Source organism: Sceloporus occidentalis, unplaced genomic scaffold, assembly GCF_023333645.1.
Source record: "Sceloporus occidentalis isolate IW3139 unplaced genomic scaffold, rSceOcc1.0.p SCAF_117, whole genome shotgun sequence".
Classification (NCBI taxonomy): domain Eukaryota; kingdom Metazoa; phylum Chordata; class Lepidosauria; order Squamata; family Phrynosomatidae; genus Sceloporus; species Sceloporus occidentalis.
Genome location: NW_028317097.1, coordinates 2485243 through 2512519, shown reverse-complemented (window position 1 = coordinate 2512519; position 27277 = coordinate 2485243). Strand labels below are relative to the sequence as shown.

The 27277-nt window shown below is 36.9% G+C and overlaps 1 protein-coding gene across 1 annotated transcript in view; it reads right to left on the bottom strand.

Annotated features, from left to right (window-relative positions):
• Positions 1-3874: 3874 nt before the first annotated feature.
• Positions 3875-27277, bottom strand: part of LOC149282405 (receptor tyrosine-protein kinase erbB-4-like) — a 174723-nt gene continuing 151320 nt past the window's right edge. Inside the window, exons 21-28 of the mRNA XM_089498277.1 lie at positions 22931-23086; positions 21241-21316; positions 19898-20044; positions 15698-15795; positions 13973-14143; positions 8445-8492; positions 4609-4903; positions 3875-4320 (exon numbers count right to left, since the gene is read on the bottom strand). Coding sequence (XP_089354403.1) covers positions 3875-4320; positions 4609-4903; positions 8445-8492; positions 13973-14143; positions 15698-15795; positions 19898-20044; positions 21241-21316; positions 22931-23086 — 1437 coding nt within the window. The remainder of the gene's footprint in view (positions 4321-4608; positions 4904-8444; positions 8493-13972; positions 14144-15697; positions 15796-19897; positions 20045-21240; positions 21317-22930; positions 23087-27277) is intronic.

The window sequence follows — 27277 nt, the reverse complement described above, 5'->3', positions numbered from 1 at the left end:
ACTGGTATAAAAGACAACATAGTGATTCTGTAAAACCCCTTCATATTAAAGTAATGAAACCTAGATTGAGTTTATGGTTTTTGGAAGATGAGAATCACCAATTAACAGGCAATAATGACCAGCTGTCTATAGCTCATGATAAACCAGAGGTGGTCTATCACACAGCCGTAAGGCTGATACCACTCTTACTGGTAAAAGTATGTTGCGTTGAAGGGTATCTCATTTGTAATGCAATTCATATGTAGCTGCCTTTTTTACACAGCTGCTCTGATTAAACCATTACGAGCTGGAGTAGTTTGCAGATTAACAATAATCGACCCATTTTACAGCAGTACTAGTTAATGCTACATTTTATCTTTACACCACCCCATGCAGAGCTTGTATCTGCAGAACAATGAGCCTTCCGTTGTTAAAATTGTAATCATTAGGATGCAGGAGATTTTCAATGTTTTATATCCTCGTAGGCATCATAACCACAATGAAGATAAATGGCCTTTTAATCTCAGTGCTGTCACATGTATATACCAAGCATTTATCCATTTTGTTGGATGGGGTCAATGTTCTCCTTCCAAAAACAATTTCCCAGGTTTATCTATTTCTCTTGGGTATATAATCGATATAAAACCCTGAGCACCACATCATCTATGAGAGGAGATCCTGTCCAACAGTTCAGAACAAAAAAATCCACCATCCGTATAATCCATCACCCTCGGCCATCAGTTAGAAGTTCCACTTCATGAATGAGTTAAGCAGCTGGCAGTGTTAATGCAAAGTATTCCATTGACAGAGATGAAGGTGGAGACCACAGTTGCCAATACAGTATCTGGATGTATCCAGTCTTCCATATCATAACTATGTTTTATTTTAGCATCACGTAATGTTCTTTTGACCTTCCTTATGTTGTTCCTGGGAACATTCTGAGATTTTCCATGAAAAATTTGTCTTCTGAGCAAGTACAAAAATTGTAGAGTGATGTAAAGGACTAACAATCTGTGTTTATCGACAACTACAATCTTTCCAAATGAGATTACAAAGAGGCTATGAGGAATGGCAAATCACAATGATATAGCCACACTCATTTTGGACTGAAAATAACAGATTTGTGTATGAAACATGAGTGTTTGGGTAACCCAGATAAAGTGAAGTGAATTGAAGAGCTTCATCTCCTGGACTTCATGTAACAGTATCGTCCGCGACATTTATGTTATTTGATGGTCTGTTTTATTCTCATTTGGATCTGTGATTGATATGTTACCTGCTACCATCTACTTTTATACCTGCATATTGTTCATGGTCTCTGTATTTTACACTGCTCAATAAACGGAGAATTAAAAAAAAAAAAAGAAAAAAAAAAAGAGATTCATCTCCTGTATATGCTACATTACTGTGATTGAAAGGGGTTCCATACAACAAAATCTATGCTTTCCAGCATCCCACTTCATTGTATACATCCATGTTTTTATAGCCATTATTAACGCTTATCAGCTTATCAATATATTGAAAAAGTTCATTGCTTAATCTGTAATACTGTTGTGGATTTGTTTATACAGACATGTCATCATTCCGAGCCCCATCCAAGATTCATCAGTCAACACTATGGTAAAAAACATATAATCTACACTATTTACAAAACGGAAATTGTTGATACATTAAAATATGAAAAGGAGTGGTGGGAGGGGAAAGTAAAGTAAGTCTGTGCTTTTTTTTTAAATCAGAATATGACCCTAAAAAAGCTTTGGAAATATTGCATTATTGAGGGCAAAAACACTTTTTGTAATTCTTAAAAATAATATATTCTTCCATATTCATGATACATATTTGTCAGAAGACGTTAACCTAACCCGTGAAATTGAGAGTTTTTATTAGAGATACTGCACTCACCAAATGCCTTCTCCAAAATTAAACTGTTGATGCGGTAGGCCTCAACTCCGTCATTAAATTTGATCTAATTAATAATCAGCCAGTGTTTTAACAGCTGATTGACATTACCTGATACAAAACATATAAAGCAATATAGGGCCCACTGAAAACGGACACATTGATTGATACTAATAAACTAACAGAAAAGTTATAAATGTGAAAAAATATTAGGGAACTTTGGGCCAAGATAAAGTATTAATTTCAACAAATGAGGGTCACATAACATTGGCTTATAGGCAGTTGTATACTAGCTAGAATGTATAGTTCTGAGGATGCAAAGAACAACCTCTATGAAAGCTAATGTTGTAGTGGAATTGAGTATTTATATTGGAACATTGTATTCATGCACGTGACCTTTTCAGCCTCGTGGCTACATATTATTCTATAGCTTATACCCAAGAGAACTTGTTATCATGACCTGTTTTATAGGCAATATCCATCTTGTTTTGGAGTGTCCACAGTCTCTCATATATATTTGATCCTGCTGGTTTCTTCCATATTGCTTCATTCAAAATCCAAAAAAAAAAGAACAAAACAACAGCATAAAGTCTATAACAAAGACAAATTGAAGTACATCTTAAGTGCAAAACTGACATTATAAGCAGAAGTCTGCAATTCCCTGCGTCTATGTCTTCTTATAGTTCTCTGGTGGAACACCCCACGATCTGGACCCACAGCTTGAGTGCATCAGTCAAGTGATTCATCGTTAATATCTCCTTTGGAATCTGTGGTTTTCCCTGTTGATAATCTGACTACACCAGCAGTTTTTGTCCCATATCATCGAGTCTGAACAACGATAGCTATGGCTGACACCTGTGACAACAATGATGTTTTTTTGGGTCCCAATGAGCATGGGTTGTTTTCTGCAGGGTATTGTTGGTTGTGAGATACTACCCAGTATTTTAAATGTGGAGCAGATGTTGCAGGCTCGCTGTATAAAACACAACAGCATTGAAGGTGTAAATGGGGAGCGTTCTCCAAAGCCAGCCAACTATTACTCTGATAACAGTTCTAGCAGTGTTAGGTTTTTGTTAATCTTGGCTGAACTTGATCAAAATAGAGCATATCAATGTACTGGTTATTCTTATGTACCAAAGGGAAAATAGCTTTGCATTAAAATGTGTGTTTTTTTGAACAAGTGATTTAGTATCCTTGATATCTTAGTGAGTTGTCAGAGGTATTTGTTCCACGCTGTGTTAACACACAGCGTACCGGGGTCATTAGTATCTTTAGCATTGCTTTGAGATTTGAAAACAGATACCAGGATGCACTCACCTTTTAATATTAATAAGTTCTATTCCAATGCATCAGTTCAAATCAGTTTCTTTGATTTTTGGATTTTTGTTATGGTAATTATATCACATAATGATACTCTTCAGTTTTTGAATTTATGGCCAATGCTTGCAAAACAAATCACATAAATGTACTACTTTGTATAAAAAAAAACAAAAAAAAAAACATTGGATGTTAAAAGGAGAATCATTAGCAAAAACCTCCAAAAATAATTATTAAGTATATGTTAATGATGGCAGGGGCAGCTGAAGACATTTTTTTCAGTAACAGGTGGATAAAATGTCTTTTGATTTTAAGTCTTTTTGCGTTAAAATACTGATTTGAGCTGGAAAAAACACTGGGTGATATGACCCCATGTAGTTTAAAAGGTGAGTTAATCCTTTCCTACAATTTACTGCCATTATGCATTTTCCAATGGGTTCTGACGATATCTTGATCCACAGGGAATCATTACTCTAGTCTACAAACAGCAAGATGCCCATCTGGTTCCTTCATTTTTGCTCTCCTTGAAAAAATAACAGAAAACCTAGGGCATCCTTTCACCTTCCGATGGAGTGATCTGGCATGGAGCACACCTGAAGAAGGTGGTCCGAAGGGTGGGTGGGGTCAAGGAATCCAAGATTTTTAAAGGGATCTCCCTATTCCCATAATACTGACGTTCCTACACAACAGTGTTCCGGTGCCTGTACGGAGGGGGTGGTAGGACGGTGCCTGGTTTCAGAGTGAACTCTGTAAGATATTCTGGGTTTTCTGCCACTACTGGCCTGATACGTCCATTTTGCTTATAAAAATATTTTGTGCTGTACTCATGTAGGTAATCCGGATGCTGGATGGTGCTCCTGGGAGGAAGGCTATGATTCCAGTACTCTGGGTTGTCAAATGCTTTCTTGGCTTTGTCTGGCACAGTGAGTCCATTATTTTTTAGATATTCTGCATTTTCCTTAGTCTTGGCAAACGAGTTCAGGTACAGATGTTCATTCACATATTCATCCTCTGATTTTGGCTGCCCGCTGGGTCCATTGTGATAATCTGGATTATCCAGGGCTTGAAGGTCCCCATTTTTCTTTCTGGTGACAAAAGGGTTTTCCTCTACAGGGTTCAAGTAATCTGGAAGAAAACACAGTCATCAGTTCTGGAAAGTAACAATATTTATCTCATCCCTTAGGAGCACAAGAACCCAACATACCTATACTGCTGTATAGGAATGTATGAGCCTCATAACAAGAGAACGTATCTATATGAGAGTATAAGCACAAGCATGTATGTGTCGTGAGCCTTTCTTTTGCATAAATGCAAAATCACTGGTGAGAAAAAATGCATAAAGGTTATTCTATACAGTATGGATTTGCTAAAATATACTGCAGTAATAACCTATAAAAGTGGAGGAGGACCAACCTGTCTTAGGTTTCTCCTTCATGGGAGTCATGTAGCCATCTTCACCCACACCTCCTCGAAGACTGCGTTCCGAAACAAATGCTGTGGGATCAGCACTGTATCTCTGCAGACTGTCTTCTGGTGTTCGCACTGGCACTTGTTTGCGGAGTGTACCATTACAGCATATCTCTTCAAAGGCCTCTGCAGCTGCCCCCTGGACCGAGGGTACCTCTGGTATTGCGCAAGCAGTTGGTCTATATGGCAGAGTCATTGATTCTTGTGTAGTATAACCCCCATCACGGTACATAAATTGATTCTGTGGAAGATACAGAAGCAGTGCGACAAGATAAATTCTGTAGCCAATCATACAATCATAGTTATTTTTTATATAAACATTCCCATTTTATACGCCGGCACAACATTTAGATAAGGAGGAGACATTTAAAGCAAATCAGGCTGCTGATTACAGATTGAATGTATTGACATGCAATTGCAATACATATTTTGCTCTGTTCTTTTACCTTTTAAAGACACATAATGTCTATTCCATGGACTGCTGGACACAATGGACTTCCCAAACAGTGTCCAAATAATAAATATAATATACCGTAGCCGCATTGATTTATTATTGGGACAGCATAGAAAAAGTGGTGTCATTTATTCCTAAAGATGAAACCTCTGAGACCCCAAAAGCTGACACGACTCTACATATTTTTTTTTAATCCGTTTAATAAAAGGTATGAACTGGTGGTGGTGTCAAGGAACCGGTGGTCCTCCGTGATGTTACAGTTAGCTATGAGCATTATGAAAGGTAAGTGCAGTGATATATGGATGGTTCAGACTGTGCTTTGGAAAAGTGTTTCAAAGCATCATTTTTGTATGTGTTTGTGTTTGTTATATATACGTTAAACAAGTAACAATTTTGTGGAAAGAATAAAGTATCAAAGGTAAACCTTCAATTTCCTGACACACAATCAGACCACTTAAAATAATGTCAGTCTTGCGGCATACTAGATAACATATGAAAACAGTCATGGTAAGATACAATACTGTTTGGCTGGTACGCTGACTGGCTGGGTACACATGGTACAAGTGGAACATCTACTTAGCTTGTTAAAAATGGAAGACATATTCTTATGCAAAGTAAAGAAATGGACAGCTTTGAGATAACCAATACAAAGAATAATTATGCTTAAACCTAGGAACACAGTACATCTTATCACAAGTTTGAGTTAAAGATAATACATTCAAGTAAAATCTCTTTCATAGTTACTTATATCCCCTTTTACTTCCATGAGGCTTAGATCCATGGAGTCCTATAATCATGGCTGTTTAAAAGCGTTTCAGATACATAACCCTCCTCAACAAATACAAACCATCTTTTTTAGAATAATCTTGTGCCAGCCTTTACGATAGGAAAATGTGAGGCTATTTTTGTAACCTCCATATTTGTTTATAAAAGAAATTCCTCTCTGCAAGCAGGACATGTTCAACAGACGTGAGCCTATTTATGAGTCTCGTTTTACACTACCTATGTGACATGACAAGTAAATGACACGTTTTGCTTTATTTGTACGTCAAACCTATGTCTGGTTAATAATGTTCACCATGTACACAATGCTTGGCTGGAACAGCCTGTGGCACACTTCATACTGGTAGATCTATCGAGGTGGAACTAATTACAGAACATCTGTAACACTTACTGTCTACAATCATCACATTTAAAGACATACAGTTACAATTTGCTGTTTGGCTATAGGTTAAAAAAGATATTTATGGTATTGTCTATTTTATCTGCCATCTATTGTTGTGCACAAATAAAGAGACATAGCCTACTAGGCATAGAAATCTACCTTTTAAAATCAATAATAATAATAATATTCATTTTTACCTTATTGATCTGCATGAAAGATGCATTATCTAAAAATGTGTTTTAAAACCACAACAACCAATCAGATTACAAAGGGAGGAGTACCCCACCTCCATTCCTCATACAATTAACCCTAAAACAATCATAAATCAAAAAGCATAAAAACAACTCAAACAACACTCATTCATTCACAAAACCATCTAGTTGCTGTTGGTTGTTGTTGAGTTGGATATTGTTAATCTCTTGTTGAGTCTATCAATCTAGATGCAAGTTGGTGGTGAATCTGTTAATCTGCCGGAATCAAATCATCATTTTATTTCTGAAATAGTCTAATAGTCTAACCCATACTATGCTTACATACTTCATTATATAGCGCATATCAGGCTGTGGTGGGCAATCCCATACCTCGTGTGTTACTAATAGGACATGATTTTGAGTGTTCCTACTAAATCATGGCTGTACCAGCCAATATATGTGGGTTCTTCTGTCTTTGCTTTACCTATTTATACCCTTAAATCCTGGCATCTTATTCAGTACCCCTAGCAGAATGTGATTCTGCTTCCTTGGTGTACAATTCCAATGGGATGGACAAGTTCAGGTGATGAAAGTGACATACTGTGTTAGTCTAATATATTGCGGGTACATGTGTTTCTTCTCCTATGTTCAAAAGTGACACCAACACTAACTTCAAGAATAAATGAGAGAAAATAGCGTATTTTATTTCTGTTTATAATGGTTTATATAGTGTTATGGGATAACAGCTTTGTCCTGTAGAGCAGTAATTAGTGAATTTGCCACAGTTTTTGATGACTTGCTGACCTACAGCCTGGGCCCAGCATCACAAAGCAAATGACTGATTGATTCAATTACTGTGCTGTCTCCTTATTCACTGTCCCTTCTGTTACGGTGCTGGACACCCCATATTAATGATCTTCCTGAGTGTCTCTCTCCTGTCTCTACTCATAATGAACAGGCTGGTGGTTAATGTGATTTGCTCTGCTTACCAAGACATCCATGATATAATAGGAAACATGTTATCAAAAAAATGGACTATCCAATTCTCTTGAAACCTATCTTTTCCCTCCAAGAGGGTTAATATTTTTTCCACCCTTCACCTTACTTTAAATAGGTATTTACTTTACTTAAAGTGCTTGAAGACACATTTCTACATAGATTTTGTTGGTGATCTGTATGCAATGACTTCTCTGTGTCTTTTTACTTTGTTTATTTTTCCATACTGGACCACATTTATTATTGAAAAAGCAACATAATTTTAGGAAATGGTTAGATTCCGAGCGATCACTGTAGAAAACAATAGATAGCATTTTGATTGATTTCTCCTATGTTAGCAAGTTGACCACAAGTTTCACTTTTGCTAATGTGCCACTTAGTATCACAATATTTTAACACAAGACTATGAGTTCATACAGGGTATAACACATCTACCAGTTATACACAAAACTGATGCTACACTCAACATGCCCGTGCCTGTGTTTTATTCTCCACTAAGTCAGGGCTTGATTAGGTTTTTATTACTACGTACCTAAGGGTCAATAAGTTTATGTATAGACAATTTTTACTACCTAGCTACAGAATCTGGGAGCTGGATGGAGAAATATGATTGCGAAGGATGAGTTGCATGATTAGAAACTGTCATTTGGACACAAGAGGGTACCAAAGAATCAATGGAAGGGAAAGAAGGTTGGTGAAGAACTGTTAAGAAAATGATGTACCAAAGGAGGGAAAGGTCATGGATATGGGGGAGCAAGACACACATTCCGTCCATGTTTTTAAAAAATGGAATGTGTTAATATTGACTGGGACAATTTTGCTATTAAGAACTTAGGCCCATTCTATTTCATTAATGTGGGGCCAAGGGGATAAGATCATGTAAAGAGCTCAAGAAGGAACCCATTGTAACATCTAAGAGCAAGTCAGAATAAGGCATCAGACGACAAGCAGATTGAAGGCTGGGTGCAATACTTACTCCTGACATAGGGGTGTAGGCAGGAGGAGGGCTGTGTCCAATTTCACTCTGATAGGAAAGAAAAATGGAATGATGGGAATAAGAATGATAAGAATCCACGAGCTGCATGAGCTAATAAAAAAAACAGCATGCACCATAGTGACGCAAACGCCTAATGTCATGCAGTCTATGTGACAGTAAGTATTATTCAATCCAATGCAATGTATAAGAGCATCTGAATGATTGTTTTGTGGTGTTGAAACAAAATAGAGTATTGTAATATAAAAAAAAAACTAAAAAAATATTTTTTTAGTCTACACTTAAAAATCATTGTAATTTTATGTTATGGGACAATTCTTGGCAGCCTTTTCATATTTATTCTAACTCAACAAAATTGTTGTTTACAATTGATTGTAATTATTTTATATTTTTTACTAACATATGATTAATAATTCAAATTAAGAATTTCTGACAAATTCCAGAATAAGGCACATCTAACGGTAAAGTTGCAGAGGAAAGGAAGTGACATCAGTGTGACATCATTTCCAGTTTAGATACTGCATTGAAATCAAGATCCACAAAATTCAACGCAGTGTATCCGTATGAGTGGTTCTTAATCTAACCCTCAAAGCTTACCAGTGTTCCAAGTTTTATGAATCTCCTTGTTGGTTTAGTACATAACAGGTGCTAAATCTGTGAACCGTGCTGGGGACCACTGGTCTATGATACTTTTAAGTGGTCCAATCTTTTGCTCACATTTATTGAACACCATACTGGTTCTCAAGCAGATAATGTGGATGTTTATATGCTTTATGTGAACATATTTCTAATAAGATCCTAATTACTACATTGTGTATGACTGCGTTTTTTTATGGATGTCATATGACATAAATCAGAGTATTAGTGCGGGTCAATTTTTGGAATGGTGAAAATGTTAAAAAAAAGACTAAAAAGCTAAAAAAGACACTATGAATATAATATTCTAGGAAGAAATAATTGTATATATTCACTCGAGTCGCAAGAAACTTAACATATAGTTCAGTGGATTTCTTATGATGCTTATACGAAATGTCTGTTCATTGGTTGATGAATGGTGAATAAGAAATGCAACTGAAATATGTTTAAAGAGAGGGGTGAAATCTCTTTACTTCTGGTTGTTGTTATCAGTCTATGTGATAACATAAGAGATACCTTAAATACATCTCCCCATGATAATGATTAAAAAGGCACATTTAACACAAGCTCACATGTGACATATGCATAAGAAACACAATGGCTACTCATACCTATGTGTATAATGGGTTGCACAGAAAATTCTTCTGCTATTTGTCATTCTGTAGGGTTTCTCTTTGTGAATGAATGTAACACACACACTCTTACTTCAATTATTCATCTGTCTCTGACTGGTTCCAGTCATGTCTTGATTGCCTCAGCTGACAAGGTTTGAAGCCAGTAACCTACCGAACCTGTATCAACTCGGCCCAGAGCAAACATGACAGTAATAGACATTTTCCTTGGCGTGACATTAAGAACTAAGAATACTAAGCAAAGTTCCATTCAAATCTAATTTATTGCTATCACTGAAGGGTATTTTGCATTCCTTTTAATGCTTCCATTAAAGCTTTTTGCCACACAATGCAAGCGGTTCATAGATCAATATGACTTGTAGGAAAGTCATATCATGGATTTAAACATGTATATTATGACGTATTTGCTGACAATTCTTGTAAGTGACATGGATAAGCGTAATGGCTCATGAGAACGTACTGCCTCTGTGCCCATGTGAACCATGCAGGTGGCTTCTTTTTACTAATGGAGCCATTAAAGCCACATCATGTCTTGATCAGTATTCAGTATATATATATAAAGTTGCAAATTAAGTCCATTGATATGATGTCATTTAAAATACTACTCACGGAAATCATTTTTCTGCATCACAAAAATTTCAAGTTTATAAAGCACAAAGACAGTACAGGTATTGGATTTGTTGTTAGCTAGCAGAAGATAAGAGATACAATGTGTGGTGCTGGAGTTTCTCTTTGTAATCATGTCTTCTTCATTTTGGAAAATCTTATTATTGCATTAATGTTTCTATTATATGGCATTTTGTTCAAGCAATTCATAATTTGGGGTGGGAAATGACAGCAGAGTTTGTAGTCTCAACTCATCAAACTGACTACCCATTATGACAGCTGGTGCACATGCTACATAATAAAAGCAGTGAAATCCCCTGAGCCATGTGTTATGCTGGGCCAGTTCAGCCCTTCTTGCAGGAGAAACAATAAGAAATTATCTATATGACACTTAATTAATTCATTAAGTTGAAACTACAACTGTCCTGCCATCTCTACTACCACATCATGGTTTAGTGAATAAACCCCCTCTCTATGCTATTTATCCAGAATTGTAGATTATTTGATGAGACCATGCCAAACTGGAGAGCAGTAAGCACGCCACTATGAATCTAAAAGATCTGCAAATATAGGTTTGAACAGTGCTGATCCCTGTTTTGATCCAATGGCCTTTCTTCTGAAAAGAACCCCAACTATGTGTTTCCATATTCATCACTTTTGGGATTGATGAGGGTAGCTGGATTCAGTTTCCTCACTTATCCATTCCTGCTTCATTGGATTTGTTCTACGACAGTGACCATGGGTAGTCAATTTGTGATATTCTTGTTGCTTATGAGCTGGGACAATGACACGTGTTCATCTTATTAAGAGATTTGTATATTAAATTAGATTTAGTTTACTTGAACATTTTAGTGTGCCTGCGCTATGTACACCTATTTGCTTAGACATACTTATGCCCTCCTACCACCATCATTAAATCCCAGTGAAGGGCTTATCGAGAAACAAAACAGGCCTTTATCCCAAGAATCTTCCCATTGCACCTGACTATTAAAAGCCCAAGAGGCAATGTTGATGCCGAAATCCATGGCTTTATAAGAAGAAAAAAAAAACACATTTTCTCATCTCATTGTAAATAACAACACAAGTATAATGCTCAAGGCTGGATGTTTGCTTTTTATGACGACCTTTAAAAATTTAGGAATTTGATATTTTCTCAGATCTTCGAGTTTTGTGCGCATGGCTGAGTAGCCACATGATTTTAGGCACAAGGGGCAGAATGATCTCCATACAAAAGACATAAACAAATACAAAAAGCCATTTTGGTTAAAACATGTGTACCTTGGGCTTCTACTCAACAACATAGGAGAAACTATAACCTAATGAAAACACTTTATAAGAAATATAATGTATGTGTGGGTGTTAACATAAACATAAAAACATAAGAATCTCCATGAAAACCAAAAAGGGGGAAAAAATTGGTGCATTTGTTTATGCATAGTTCAAATAAACTGTCCACTTATGTCAAAATCTATTATTATGTCATCTATGGTACTACCAAATAAAAAAATATGTGTCTATTGTCACATGTCATTTAGCCATCACCATCTTGTGGATTTACTTTGACGGTGATTACTGTTTGTATTCCATTCCTAACTTGACATTTGCTAATTGCAGGAAAAGCTTAGTCATCTATGTGTGGCTATTTCTAAAATAGACCGTGAAGCTGACTGCATTGTGTGTGCAAGGCAATAAGAAAATCCGATTGTGGCATCAGACAACCAACATATGACTCAAAAATCTATTCTCATCAATGGGAGCTCTCTGAACTAAACATCCACCCGTCGTCCTGAAAAACAGAGCTGCTTACTTTATGTTAATGGTTATAAAGCACAGCTTCAAAGGGATATTAGCAAAACACATTGTCATATTTCCCAGGAATACACAAGGCTAGTTATTCAATTGCATGTGAATTAAAGAAATCCTACATTGTGGCCACTGATTTAACCGGTAACATAGTAGTGAGATCTTTGTTGGAATTACACTAACTGATATTGGCTTTACCTCTGTGAAACATGGCCCAACCAAATCACTAAAGCCGTTTTCTATGATAAAGTTCAGTTAAGCACTAATCACAAAGATTATTAAACACAGTCCTTTCTCCATAGAGTGAAGAACAGCCGGAGCCATACCCCGGCATATATTCATGTTTAACTTCCAATGTGTATAGGAATGATGCATCAGCTCATGTGTATAATGATGGGAAGATGAGTTACTCTTAGATTTTCCTCAACCTGGCAGCTGCACAATCTCCCGTCACAAAACCTGACCTCCAAACACACATTACAAAAATGTCACAAACACAGAAACAAGAAAAATAAACAGTGTGAAAGAGTAGAGGAGGGGGACAGATGAGAGGTTTTTGGGTTTGTTCTGTCTCACGAGCATTCTTCAGCCTCTGTCACAAAGCTGCAATCAAGGCACATTCTGTGACTCTCAAAGAGTATCATTTATAGGGGGAAAGGGTTCCTTTTTAGTGCAGTCATTGAATACAACATGCTGAAAAACCAAGAATCCTTTCACTTCCTAAAGCTGAATAGCAAGCTGATGATAATTTTCTTCTCTTTCCTGCTCTTCTTTAACGCTTCATGGTGTTGCCATCTGTAATTGGACTACTTGTCTGGTCTTTTTGGACTTCTGAATGGAGCTGATGAGGAACAGGAATTTGAAGCGAGTCTATCCATGCAGGAAGCCTCACAAACGCAGAGCTGAATCCTCCTCTCTGTCCCTACTGCTGCACAGGGCAGCAGTTACAAACATTCAGGATTTAATAATAATAATAATAATACTTGGGAATAAAGTATTTTCCTCTAATCCGTGAGCAATGATTTATTCTCCAAAACCCTACTGTTTATTACTTCCTTGTCAAGATTTTACTCAGATGCCTTCCATATGCAATGGACTCAATCAAAAGGATTTAGCAAACAAGAAGCTGATGGTGGGGAGGGCAATTAGGCTTTTGAAACTGATTACATCTTTACAGATTTTTGGCTTTGCCACATTGGTCTGCTTTTCTAGATACACACATGGCTCCAAGTACTAAGTAAGTAACAAAAAAACAGCAATAATGACAAAACGGTTTTGTTACCATGTACTGAAGTATGTGAAGCTTGTACACATCAGGAAAAATACATCCAGGTACAATCATGTTTCTTAACTATATTTTTTTCTTCTGTATGGAAACGTTCAATAGTTGAATTGCACCCAAGTGAAATGGGTTTATAATTTTAATAAGAATATATATATATATATATGTACATACATGATATGAATGGAGAACTTTAATTGGTTGGGATTATGTTTGTAAGTGACATGACAGAGTTTTCCTCTTTATATTATATTTTTAACTACTAGTTAAGCCCAGATGATATAAATGATAGCATACAAATTTCACCTTAGCCTGAGCTGGTAAGAGGTTTAAGGGAAAAATAAGGCGTTTAAAGGGTAAAAGAGTAAGAGTTCTGCAAAGCAGCTCATTCACAAATATACACCATGGATTTGATAGAGGTAAGCAAAATGCTTTGAATTCTTCAAATTCTAAACAGAATGATTTCATATGTATGGTTCTAACACATTCCCCTATGTTCCCTGATGTCATATTGGAATCTGTAATTACAACTTTACAATATAAGCACTCACCCTATTGGAGTCAATTCGTGTCCTAGAAGTGTATATGGGTGGTGGAATGTTGAAGGCCTGAGGGACAAGATACTCCTCAGCGTCCATCATATCTTCTAGATCTTCTTCATCTAGAAGGTTTTGGAAGAACTTACTGTCACTCGGGCTGGGAAGTTTCATTCGATCATCTCCCTAAATAAAGATGCAAAATGTGAGAATGGCGTATGTACAGTGTTGTAAAAGCAGGGAAGGACATCTCTACAGTGCTCTTTGAACCGCACGCCAATACAGTGTGGATATTGGCATCCTGCTTTAAGCATATAATACTAAAATGGCATCTAACATGATAGATATGCTTTCATCTGGGCACATAAAGGTTTGTTTTTTTTCTTTGCGTATACATGGAACAAATTTTGAGAAAAGTTCTGGAAAAAAAACTACTAATATAAGTAAAATCTTTCAATTCAACAATAAAAAGGTAATTCAAGTCCATCACAATGCACCATGGAGCAGCATTAAGTAGCCACAGGAATATATCTCAAGACAGCCTTTCCAAAGCTGCATAATTTGATTTATTCCATGGACACATTGAGCGAATGAGAAAAAGCTATGCATCAGATGCGGCTACCCACATTACCGCTTTTCTTCTATTTTATCTCTCCTTTGCTCTATCTCCAGCACAAACAAAATCAATTTCTGGACAGCGGTTGACAAGGTCTAGTGATTCCGTGCGTCGATTTTTTGGACTGTTACAGTTTGACATTGTTTTAAAAAAGAAGCAGCCAGAGAGTTTCACTTTTAGACTTTAAACAGCTCAAAGCATCAGAGTTTAGGACTTCATTACAATCCAGCCCAGGTTAGTTTACACCGACATTTGGTTGATTTCAGCCTAGCAGAAGCAAATGTCCCCACTTCCCCCCCCCTCCAGAAAATTATTAAAAATAATTACAAGGTCATGAAAAAAAAACTTAAATACACTCGGAAAATTAAATGTAATTAAAACAGTGTTTGTTACTTGCTTAGCACTTCAACAAATTCACACTATTAGGCCTGCCACCTACAAGAACTCAGTAGCAAGCTAATGTTTTTTTTCATTTCTTATAACCTGTGAGAAGCAGTTAAATGTTTATGATTTTATAGATATTTTTATCACATGGAGCACAGTAGGAGACACTCAGAGTAAAGAGGGACAATGGAAACAATCAAGTTACCACTGACAGAGTTGGTCAGACTAGACACAAAATAACCAGAGTATCACAATAAGAAGGGAATTCAACTCTCCTGCAGGAATAAAACATAGATGCTCCATGAATCTGCCTATTGCAAACGTTTCTAACATCAAACGAAAGATATCTTCTCCTTGGAGTAAGACCAGGACCTCTAGGTATACGATGGCCCAGTTTGATAGTAGAGTATTAAGCTATAATGTGATATTCCCATGAAAGGCGACATTTTTCATACTTGTCTTATCCTTATGGGGTATTATGCTTCAGTGCTAGGGATATATAGTTTCTTAAGCTAAATCAACATTTTCTATCCATGCTTAGTTCACTCTGCCTAGCATTAAGCCTAATCTGCCTGTGATCTCCTCAACTTTGATCACCTCCACCCTTTGCAATTCACACCCTATGTGATTGTTACCGTAACCAAGAAGTGGAAGCGTGTCTGTTAATGAACAGCCCCAACATACTCTATAAGCAATCTATAGAGCCTGCAAGCATTTGTGAGAATTTGGCCATGACAAACCTGGATGACTAGGTATCTCTGAGGGTCTCTTGCCATCCTGGAGAACTCTGCAGCCAGCTCTTTAAACTTTGGGCGACTATCAGCATCAATCATCCAACCTTGAAGGAAAGAGGTACAGACATACTTTTTGTAAATTAGTCATAGTAAAGTACCACAAGTAACACCCCCCAAAAATAAGTCTTGTTTCATTTTAGCACAAGAACAAACTTAAATTTATTTTCTTATTTAAATGCTAAGCCAGCGGGAGACATGCATCTGATTATGGAAATCATATTCTCTGGACACCTTATTTTCGGTCATTTCTGGTATCTTAAACAATGCCACTTGAAGGGTCTAACATACCGTATTGACCTCTGATTACTGACATGTACCCTTAAATCTTGATGCATTTAGATCTAAAAATCTGATTTACAGTAAAAAAATTGATTATAGTTCACAGATTCCTTTTATGATCAATAATTCTAGGGAAAAGGCAGATCATTATTCAGGTTAATACCATACGAGCTGCGTTTTCACTTTTTTCAGCCACTCTGGAGTTATTGATTCCAAACACCCTACAGTAAAAATACTTCCATAACACAAAACCCCCCCCACAAACCTACAACATATATAAGAATAAGTAATAAAAATAATAAAAATACATCTCTAATAAGTAAGCCAAAGTTTATCATTTTATTTTAACATCAGATAGCTCTGCGTTTGGCACGGGAAGGCACAAGGTTATCCCTTAAAGCAGGAAGAGGGTTCAGCATTTCTTTAGAGGGTTACTGGCTCCCTCTGGCAGTGCAGACGCAAGCTAGTTATTTGTGCCAAGGTGAAAAACACTTCTCTCTCCAGAACAAAGCATTGCAGAAAACCATTATATATCATCTCTTGGCTTCCCCTCTCTTTCTCAAGCTGCCTGTTTACTGTTGCATATCCTTTATGTGCTTACACTGAAAAGATTAAGCACTAGGCGTTTTAAAGTATTGCAGCCCGGCTCGCGTAAATTTAACCCATTCACACATTATTCTAGTTATAAGTATGCCGTATTTCTACAGTATTACACTGATACTGTGGCACCTTATTGCTTTGTAAAAACCGAGCTATAGGAAAAAAAATATCAACAGCTACCCCTACACATGTGGATGGTGGTTTTAGTAGAACTATGCCATCATTTTTATAATTATTAAGTGAGACTGCAATTATAATAAAATGACTAAGATAGTTATGTCTGATACACATTTTGTGGAGGGACGCCCATTTTGTAAGACTAGGAACAGGAACATGGACCATATGCTGAACCATTGCCCCTGAATGGCTGAAGACAAAGTCACTTGTAATCCACAAGTGTTGGGTTGCCAGTAGGGTAGTGGCATCAGTCATTTATTTTCCAGAAAGGATATTCATTTCACATGTTGCTGGCCCGTTATTACAAAGTGCTACCCCTTGCAGTGCAGGGGATGTATAAACTTACAGAAGGAAATCAGTTACTCGGGCTATACATCCCTACAGGGGATAGCACTTTACACATGCTGGTCAGAAACAACATGCAACATATATCATGGGAAGAAATGGCTAATACAGTTCCCACTGTTGTTGTCGGTGGCTTCTGGTAATGAATGTACATCAGTCCTCAGAAGTATTTTCACCAAACCATGCGTTTGCAGGTGAGCTGAACATGTCATCTCGCCAACTCCACAATGAATTATGAAGAGCCAAACAAGACAAGCTTCTCCCGCATGAAAGGCCTAGCGGGCCCTAAATAATTTATAGTTAAGCATGCAAGATGGCTGCCAGGAACAAGTCCCACATTCATAATCCAGGGCCAGCTCATTAAGACCCGAGCCTTTTATAATAAAATGTTCGACACCCCTTATAAACTCCCAATTTAGTGAATTGGGGCAGTCTATTATTGGATTACAGTATAGAGTAGTTAGGCTTTCGGGCTAACCTTTGGACCCAGATAGAAAGCTGGTTAAATGCATATATGGTTATTATAAATAGAACATTCTCTAATACGGTTATAATGTAATGTGAGTCACAAATGGAGGCCACACAGTGATCTGTCTGTAGCAGTTCTTTACACAATTTTGCTGCTGGACGAGGTTCTATCAACAAGTCACATTCTATAAGCTCTCTGGCAACAAAATCATTTTTCGGGCCACGTTTTGGTCATGCGTGCCCATTCGTACATAAACAATAGTATATATGCACAGTTTGGTGGGATTTCTTTGTCAGCAGGGGGCATTACAAGACTCAGTATTCATGCCGTGAACATACAGTAGGCCCAGAGTCTCTTATTAATAAGCAGCTCACTCGCTGTCACGGGTTTATGTGTGGTATTACGCAGTGGCCTTTCAGAATAAAACAGCGAGGGAAAAGGGAGCTCTCACAGGGAGGGGGCAGTTAATCACACTTAAATGAAGCTAGGAGCTCCAGGGAGATTTTGCTTGTAATGAGAAGAATGGGCTGGAGAGGCACACTTTAAGTGACTCTGTGATGCATAATTGCAATTTATACACATATACTGCCTCCCTAATATATGCATTTATATGTGGCTGGTAAAGCACAAGCAGTGAACATTACAGATAGAGGTGGGTTTCAGATATATTAATACTCTTTATTGTAACTTATTCTTGGATTTTTTTTTTACTTCTGAGTACAGGCCTTGGGATTTCCACAATATTGCCAAGGTTCCATCTTACCGCTGTACTAGCCCACTCACAGTGAAACCCATTAATAATTAACCAACATGCACTAATTTAGGCAACAGGTACATCTAGTAATCACAAGTTTTTACGCTGTGTGTATTACACTTTACCTTTGCTAGTGCTCCCATAATAATTCACCAGGACACCATATTACTAAGGTATAAGAAACATCCTACTGACTTCACCGGTGGAGATTTTGATACCTCCTATTGTGTAGGTATTTCCATTCATTTTTACCCAGTCTACTAGAAAATGAGATGTTGAAATTATTATTATTATTATTATTTTTAATCTGCTCAGCCAAACAAAGGCAGAATGGTAAAAATCCACTGACAACAAATAGAAAATAAATATGTTATTGTCTCATAAGCTCTTGATTATGTTTGAAAGTTCACTACGTTACGCTAATATAAAGGCTCCTTTTTCCATCTTGCTTTATTAATATATATGCTTTGGGATATTCTGAAAAAAGACAAGGGACTGCCTTTATCAATAATACTTAGAATTAGTATTTGTTTTTTAGTTACCCCATTCTATTTCAATGGAAATAAAACCAGGGCCTCTAGGGACTTTTGGTGCCTAGTTAATGAATAAGGCTATAGTATATAATATGGTCTATGATAAATGTATGCCTATTTCATAAAAAGGCTCTGTCATACCCTAGATACCATTATGCTTTGTTCATATTGACTTGTCCTTAACAGCTAATGGCTTTGAACCCATCACTTTTCTGTAAACTGGATTGAAGATAATATCCCTCTCTAATGCCACAAACCCATTTAACACGTGACTAATATTGCGTCATTGCAAAGGGTTCATGGAGACTATGGTTAAAATGACATAGTTCATTATGTCAAGAGCATCCAAGTGAGCATGATGGACATAGTGAGAAACACAGAAGAACATAGAGCATGAAATTAAAGCTTCCCTTCAAGGCAATATTCTGGGACAGAAATTGGAAATCAACAGGTATTCCTGCAGCCATGCCACTGTGTTTGCAACCCTGGAACTTTTAAATGCTTTCACTATATGTCATAAGTACTTTTGCTACTTTGAATTTTGCACCATTAACTATTTAACACTGTTTTGTTACTCACAGTATACCAATGCAATCAATGTATATACTTGGTTAAGCTGCTGGTGTTTGGGGTCCACGGTGGGTCGCAATTTACCTTGCACTAATGTAAATTCTGTTATTGAATAAACGCAATCTAACATGTTCATAGTATGTTTTCTTTTTTTATAGATTACAACATGGCTGGCAGTCGAACATATGAACACAGGTCCATATGACTGAATATTATTTACCTATGATTCATTACTAGTCTTGTATCCATGGGTTAGCATATTGCTTAGTGATGCACAATGTTAATTGCAGATTAATGGTCCAAGAGGACTGAATTGGACAGCCATGCCATATATAATACCATGCTGTTTTGTGTTCAGAGAATAAAAGAAGCTCTCAGTTGACCCATAAAAATGTTTAATGGGCTGATAAATGACTTACACTTCACCATAACCATGTATACGTCAATGGTGCAGACGGGAGGTTGAGGAAGCCTTTCTCCTTTCTCCAGAAGGTCAGGGATTTCCCGAGTAGGAATACCATCATAAGGCTTTCCTCCGAAGGTCATCAGCTCCCATATAGTGACCCCTATAAAACAAAAACAAACAACCTCTGTTAAACTCATGATGGGGACCATGAAAGCAAGTTGCAAGGTCTGAGACTCCAGCTGAACAAACTCTGAAATATTAAAAGGGAAAATTATGTAAAACATAACTTTGTTTGCTTTGTACACACAAATGTCCCTCTACATATAATTCCTCTATTTCTCTGCACAGTGGCAAACTTTACTTTTGCATGCAAAGCATTTCTTTATTAATTGTCTTATTAAAAATGCACATTCAATTATCGCACCTGAAAAAGGAAGGGTTTGTTTATTTGAAGTGGAATTCTAATCGTAAAAAAATGTGTCATTTAAATAAATTCAGTACTAACTGGGAACAAGTCTCTTTGTTACTTCAGCTGTTATTCCATGTTATTCCCAAATGAAAAAAAAAATGTAATTGTTTTGGTGATACCATTGAGTGGGTAATATACCAGAAACAAGTAGTACCACTGGAAAAAGCAGATACCGTGCAATTGTTTTAAACCTAGACAAATCCAGATTCCGACACTGAAATTATAATGATTTGGCGATAATTTCCATTTAATGCACCAAAAAATAATTGGCCATTGAATTTCACTGAAAGGCAAAGTGAAATGAACATGCATTAATAAATCATCGCGCTCATACAGCAAGCTTATTATTAGCATATCGGGTCATTTGTACGGTTGTTTGAAAAATTCAGGGTATTCCTTGTCTTAAGAGAGGCTTAGTGGGTGGACAACTTGTAATTTCATCAGACAATGGGAGGGCATAACTTCAATTTCTCAATAGGATATATTATATACCAGCCTGACATCAGAAGGTTAATGTCACCCACCAAAGGAATTTCACATAGAAAACACTAGAAGTACTTTGACTCTTAAGAGAGACAAAAGACATCACATTGTGCTGCTTCTTGTCTAGCAACATTATACATGACATCTTTCTTCACTATAATTATTTATTTCATGAAAAGTACATATAACACAAATAATTACATAATTAAACTACACCATTTCCAACTGAGATAAAGTGATACCGTATATTTAAAAGAGGAAAAAAATAAGCCAATAAAAATTACTTTAACTAAACAAATATTAATAAAAAGCCACTTTATTTTTGTGATAAATGCCTATTTTCAATAATACTATTAATATTCAATCATGACTAGCGTAAAACATAAACTGAATTTGGTACTTACCGTAGCTCCAGACATCGCTCTGGTGGGTGAACTTTCTATAATGTATACATTCCAAGGCCATCCACTTGATTGGCATCTTTGCAAACAAACCCAAAACAAACAAATAGTGTTAGTATAATTTTTACCAGGGATGCCCAATGTGTGCTGTCAAACTACAGCCAAATCATGTTAATATATCAGGAGATTATACACATTAGACAAATGTTACAGGGACACATTATGTATCTACACACAAAAAAGTTTGAGAACACCTCAACCAAGAACAGACAGTCGCTCAAAAGTCTGTCCTATGGTGTGTCCCGCGTGGGTGCATCGCAAATTTTAGCTGACTTGTGCCATCACAGAGGAATAATATCCATCAACATATCAGTCTTAACTTCCAGCAACGGCAGTCGAGAACTGAAACCCAAGGTAAACTTCCTCTGCACAAGGGAAGCATCAACCCAGACATACATTTAGGCCTTCATGGGCATCATCAGTGGGGTCCGGTTGGCACCCCTTTAGGCACACTATGTACGTATACTCAATCTCAATTTGTGGCAGCAATAACATGAAACAAAGAGGAACATGTTACCACTGCCCAAATCCAAACCTGGGATTATATACATTAAATAAACATGAGGCTTTAATTTTGTATTTTGGCTAAAGAACACAAGGTACACATGGGAAGTAAACACATAGCTAATATTAAATGGATAGACTTTCAAACCAAGTGGATATATGTGATAAGAAAGAGCATAGGCAACCAAATAAAATTTAAAAGGGAGTTCAAACCAGAGGGAGATAAACACTTTGTGATCATTAAAAGAAGCAGCTGCTGGGTAAATAGTCTTGCAAAGTTAATAACAGGTACTGTAATCAGATGTGGATTAGGTGAAAAATGAAATGAAAACGTAACTTTTGTTACTATACTCTATACTATACTATATACTAAAACATAGTATATCCCAGAGGGATATAGGCTGAAAAATAAATAGGTACCTCTGTCCTTCCTGTAAAGTCTAACTATAAAGTGAAAGCTAACTAAAGAAGCAGCTATCTGTTTATTAGTGGACAGATACGCTATTGATTTAAAATTGCAATTCACTCTCACTAGGTGAAATAACAAAAAAGAGAATACAGTTAAATGCTCACATGGGAGATTGTATAAAGTATATTTGTGTTCTCCCTTCCTTTCTGGCTAAAAGCAGTTAAAAGCAGGGCCACGTACATACACAGTCTCCCATTTTCATGGATGTAGCAATGACATGCAATTTAGTTATATTTATCAAAGAAGAGCAAACTACTTGGACATTTTTGGGTTGGATGTTTAATGGGATATTGGTAATTTATCTGGGTTAATTTCATACTGACTTGATCATCTCCATTGAGTTGTATTATGATGATTATTTCATTTGGTTTAGTTATTTAGTCTTCAAATAAAACAAATCAATAAATCAATAAAATTAAGCCCTTTACTGAAATCTGCATCTTAATGTTTTTTGCAAACATTTATGATCTGAAGGATATGATAAAAAAGTATAAAAGTCGAGGTTCAGTCTCTTGACATATGTTCCTACTTTGATTGTGGAGGTCTTATATACATATCTGCATTTTTTCCAGTAATATATGTAACAAGACAATCTATCTAGATTGAAAGATCTTCAATTAGTACAAAATACATTTCATAAGTATGACAATACGTGCCCACCTTGCCTCCATCGGCATTATACTCCTTCTCATCTCCTTCTAGGAGTCGGGCCAGTCCAAAGTCTGTGATCTTTACATGATTGGGTGACTTGACCAATACGTTCCGCGCTGCCAGATCTCTGTGAACAAGTCGTCGTTCTTCGAGATACATCATGCCCTGTAATAAAGAATACAACCAGGTGTTTATTTGTATCTGTCTGTTAAATATGCTTAGAAAAATAACAAAATTATGCTACAGCTATAATATTAGTAGAACTGCTCCCATAGTTTCAGTTGTCAACTACATTTGGAATTGCTGATTGTTCTAATGTTCAAAAATTGTATGCTGTCAGCAGTGAGGACGTTGGCTGTGGCAACGTGCCACTGCTTGCCATATAAGTTTTCAGAAGTATAAAAAAACACACTAGCTCTACCTATCAATGCCACATGAAAGCCAAACAATAATATAATAAGGAGTGGTAAGCAATCTGTAACTCTGGGCTGCATCAAGTGCTTGTTCCTGCTCTGAACAACATAGGTGTTTTGCACAAGGATTTGCACTCAAATGCTTTTCTGCAGAATTTTGGAGGGCTATAGCAAAATTTTTTGTGGCTTAGCATCCCATTTCAACATTGCCAGAAATTTAATGGCTATAATATGTGGTTTGTTTCAAGGATTATCCTCCCCTTTTAAACAGTTGCAAGACCTAAGGAAGTAAATAATTGGCCCCTTCTCAAAGAGAGTGTTCATTTAGAATAAACAGGCTCAATGCACAGAGTAAATTAATGACACAGTCTCCCGTGGCAATCCTCCAATTCTTCTCTTCTCCCTATTAATATTGTACACTTGGATGTTAAGACTGTTAGACAAGATCCATGTTCTGCGTCTGTATCCTGAGCACATTCATTCTGTTGTGAGCCGTTTGCTATTAATGAACCATCCAGGTGTCTTGACAGATAAGCCAACAATACCTCAATGTGCGTCTTGTGTCTCCCTGAAGCATCGCTCAGCTCTGAGGATACCGGACTCGCTATCACAGACCCTGAAATGTACTCCGTGTATACTTTCTATTCACAACCTGTATATCCCAGCAGGTTTTTTTTTATTCTATTTCCAATTATTGTTCTTCATTTCCATTTTCATGCTAAAAAACATATCCTACCGATAGATAGATTTCTGAAGTATTCATTTTTGAGTTGCTGCCAAATCAAACCATATGGTGTCAGGGATGTGTTTCTGACTACTTATTAAAGCAAACCAAAGTCTAATGTATCATTCTGCCACTTACAGGGTTAAATTACTTTTTTAGCCATCTTTAACACTGAGCATGTTGTCTGAGCATTATAGGGGTTGCAGCCTGAGTGTCAAAAATGGTCTTTGTGGTTAATGTCCGTTCAAAACGAAGATGATGATCACCCAGGCTCTCAAAGGGTTAAACATTCCAAGAAAACGTTTAAAACAAATTAGGGAGTTATAGAATATTTCAAGGTAACACTAGCGTAACCTGATTTCTGATTACCCCTGACAACAGAGATACACAGAGCAAGTTTGCGTTAACACATCCACAGTTAAAAGGGCCATGTGAATGTATACTCCTCTGTTAATTGCTATTGACTGTATGTGTGCTAAAACCTCTGGCCAGGACCAGCCAAGAGATGCAAGCTAATGGAATTAGAGTCATCACAATCAGTCACAAGGTCTTAATTTACACATGTCTTTAAGCATTCCAAATGAAAGGACCGTCACCCCAAATAAAAAAAAAGGAAAAGACCTTGGTGGCTCCGAACACCAATTAGCATCTTATTATTTCAGAGAAAAGGGCAGTTTAGCCTCCTTAATAATTGTTTTATGAAAAGTAAAACAGACAGGTGAAAGAGGTGGTCATAGTGCAAACAGTGAAACTGCTAATACTTAGCCTTCTAGCTTCCAAACTACTAGCTGCCTAAGGCTCATGAGATTTGTAGTTCAACACCGGCTGAAATCACACATTCTCCAGCAACGTATTACAAAAACCACCAGTGCCGCACTAGGGTCCTCAGGTCCCACAAGCAGCAATTTACTTCCACAAGTATATGATATCTTTTAATTGTATTTTAATGGTTTTTTTTAATAGTTGGGGGTTTCCAAATTTAAATATAGAAATAACAATTGATTAATGTGACCTCTTAACCAATTTAATGAGATAGACCACTGATCCAATTCTGATGTCTGGAAAAAAATAGAAACGTAAGAAATAAAAAACAACAGTTTGCTGCGGGTTCTAGTCCCCTTCTGTAATTTCCCGGTTGTCTCTAAAGCATGGGGTAAGAAGAACTTTCATTTGGAAAACATGAAGTCTAGCAGCTCCGCTAAAGGCTTTCTGAAGAACACATTCAATTGCTTTTGACTGATGTCAACGCAATATTGCTGAACAAGGAGAGAGCAGACATCATTCCCCCGGAGTGGCCTCTGTATGGTGTGCCACGGGAGTTCAGTGATTTCGCTGACTCAATGGAGAAGATTGTCTGAACATCTACACAAAAGACTATATAAGTCAGAACCTGCCACTCACTGACTCACAGCAGCAGCAACTTTTTAAAGTTTTTAAAGCAAAGCATTCCTAAACCCAACATTATAATTCCTCCCACCCCATTCTCTGAAAAAAATAAAAATGTTAGTGGGTTTGGAGGCCTTAATTTCCATTTTGCCCCCCCTTTGTTCACATGTTTGGCAAGCAGCCACACACTAAAGTACCAGATTTGCCGCTTTAGTGCAAGTAAAGTCAGACCAGCTTGGCATTTCCATTCTTTTCTAGATGGCCACACCAGGCCAATTCTACAAACACCAAATGCAGTTGATTATGTCAGTATACAGGTCTACAAACTGCTTGACAGAACTTGTCAAAGATTGTTCTATGGAAAGCAGAATACATAAATATATACATTTAAATGGCAGAATCGGGAGCTTTAGGGAGAATTTTTATTTCTAAAACGTGATTCAGTAAATGCTTTTAATCCTATTGTTTCTGGCAACCTCAGGCTAGGATATTTAGACAAATTAAGTGAGTTTAGTTTAGTTTAGTAACACAAAAATATCTATTTTTTGGGGGGGTGTCTCATAATGTCACGGAACTGCAGAAGCAAAATCCCTTAAATTTAAACCAAAAACATGTAGTGCAGCTGGAGCTCAGACAGACACCTGTTAGGCTCCCTGAGCCACACCATGAGCTAAGCCAACTTGGCCATGGACAAACAGGCCTTGCAAGCATGTCCCAAAGACCCACTACCATAGGAGGAGGGGACATTCAAGATGCTTCCTGTTTTGGCACATACTAAGCAATTAGGTCTTGGATTGACCATCCAAATTAGATTGGTTTGGGGTATAGATCTAGACAAGTATAACAGACATTTACTGCATGTATGGCATATTTTCAACCAAAATGTTTTGTACCCTGCCTTAAAAAAATGAGGTCCACTGAAGGACAAACTAACAGGCAAAGAAGAGGATCTGACAGGTGAAGATTCAGTGTGCATAGAGGCAGTGTGACCTCAAAACTAAATACAGCAGGAAAGCAAACAAACCCCACTGGTTTCAGAACGCTTTCATCCAAGAGAAAGATAATTACGACGACCAATTAGAAGTGGGTCAGGATACCTTCAGTCATGCATTAATTGTGCCTAAAAGTAGATGAAGATCAAAGCCAATATTATGTAACATTAAAAAGAGATAGCAAAATTTGCATTTATTATTTAATATAGAGTTTTAAGATGCTCTAACAGATGCACTGTTACTATAATTACTTTTAACACACAAATACTATCCAAAAAGTAATTAATCCATTGCAAACAATACTTATTAAATATAGCTTATGGGCATTGGTGTTGAATATAAATGCCAACTCTGTATTGAGTCTATTAACTTTATAGCAGGTTAGACAGAGGGCTGCCCTCCATAACTGGAGAAATCATAAATGATTAACCAGATAAGGATTCCATGACCATGCAATGTCAGAGGAGACACCTATGACATCATGCTCATGTGGTTCTTAACAAAGATTACATCAATAGGATGGCTAGCATGATAAATATTAGCGTCTCTGGCACTGAAATGGTTAAAGAACTATATTCAGTCCGGACAACCCAGAATAAAATCACAGGAGCCGTTTTATTCATATTTATTAGCTTCTACGGAAGGTGCTCGCTGATAGTTTAACAGTCGCAATCGCTTAAATGTACTTAAATCACTACTACATTCCCTTAGCAAAAACATCAGGAAGCATTTCCTTAAAAGCTCATGGTAATGGTCCATTCGTGTCTATTATGTGATGTAATGCGACTATTAATGAACAAAATGAGCTTCCCTGATTTACTATCAAATTCTTATTTAATTC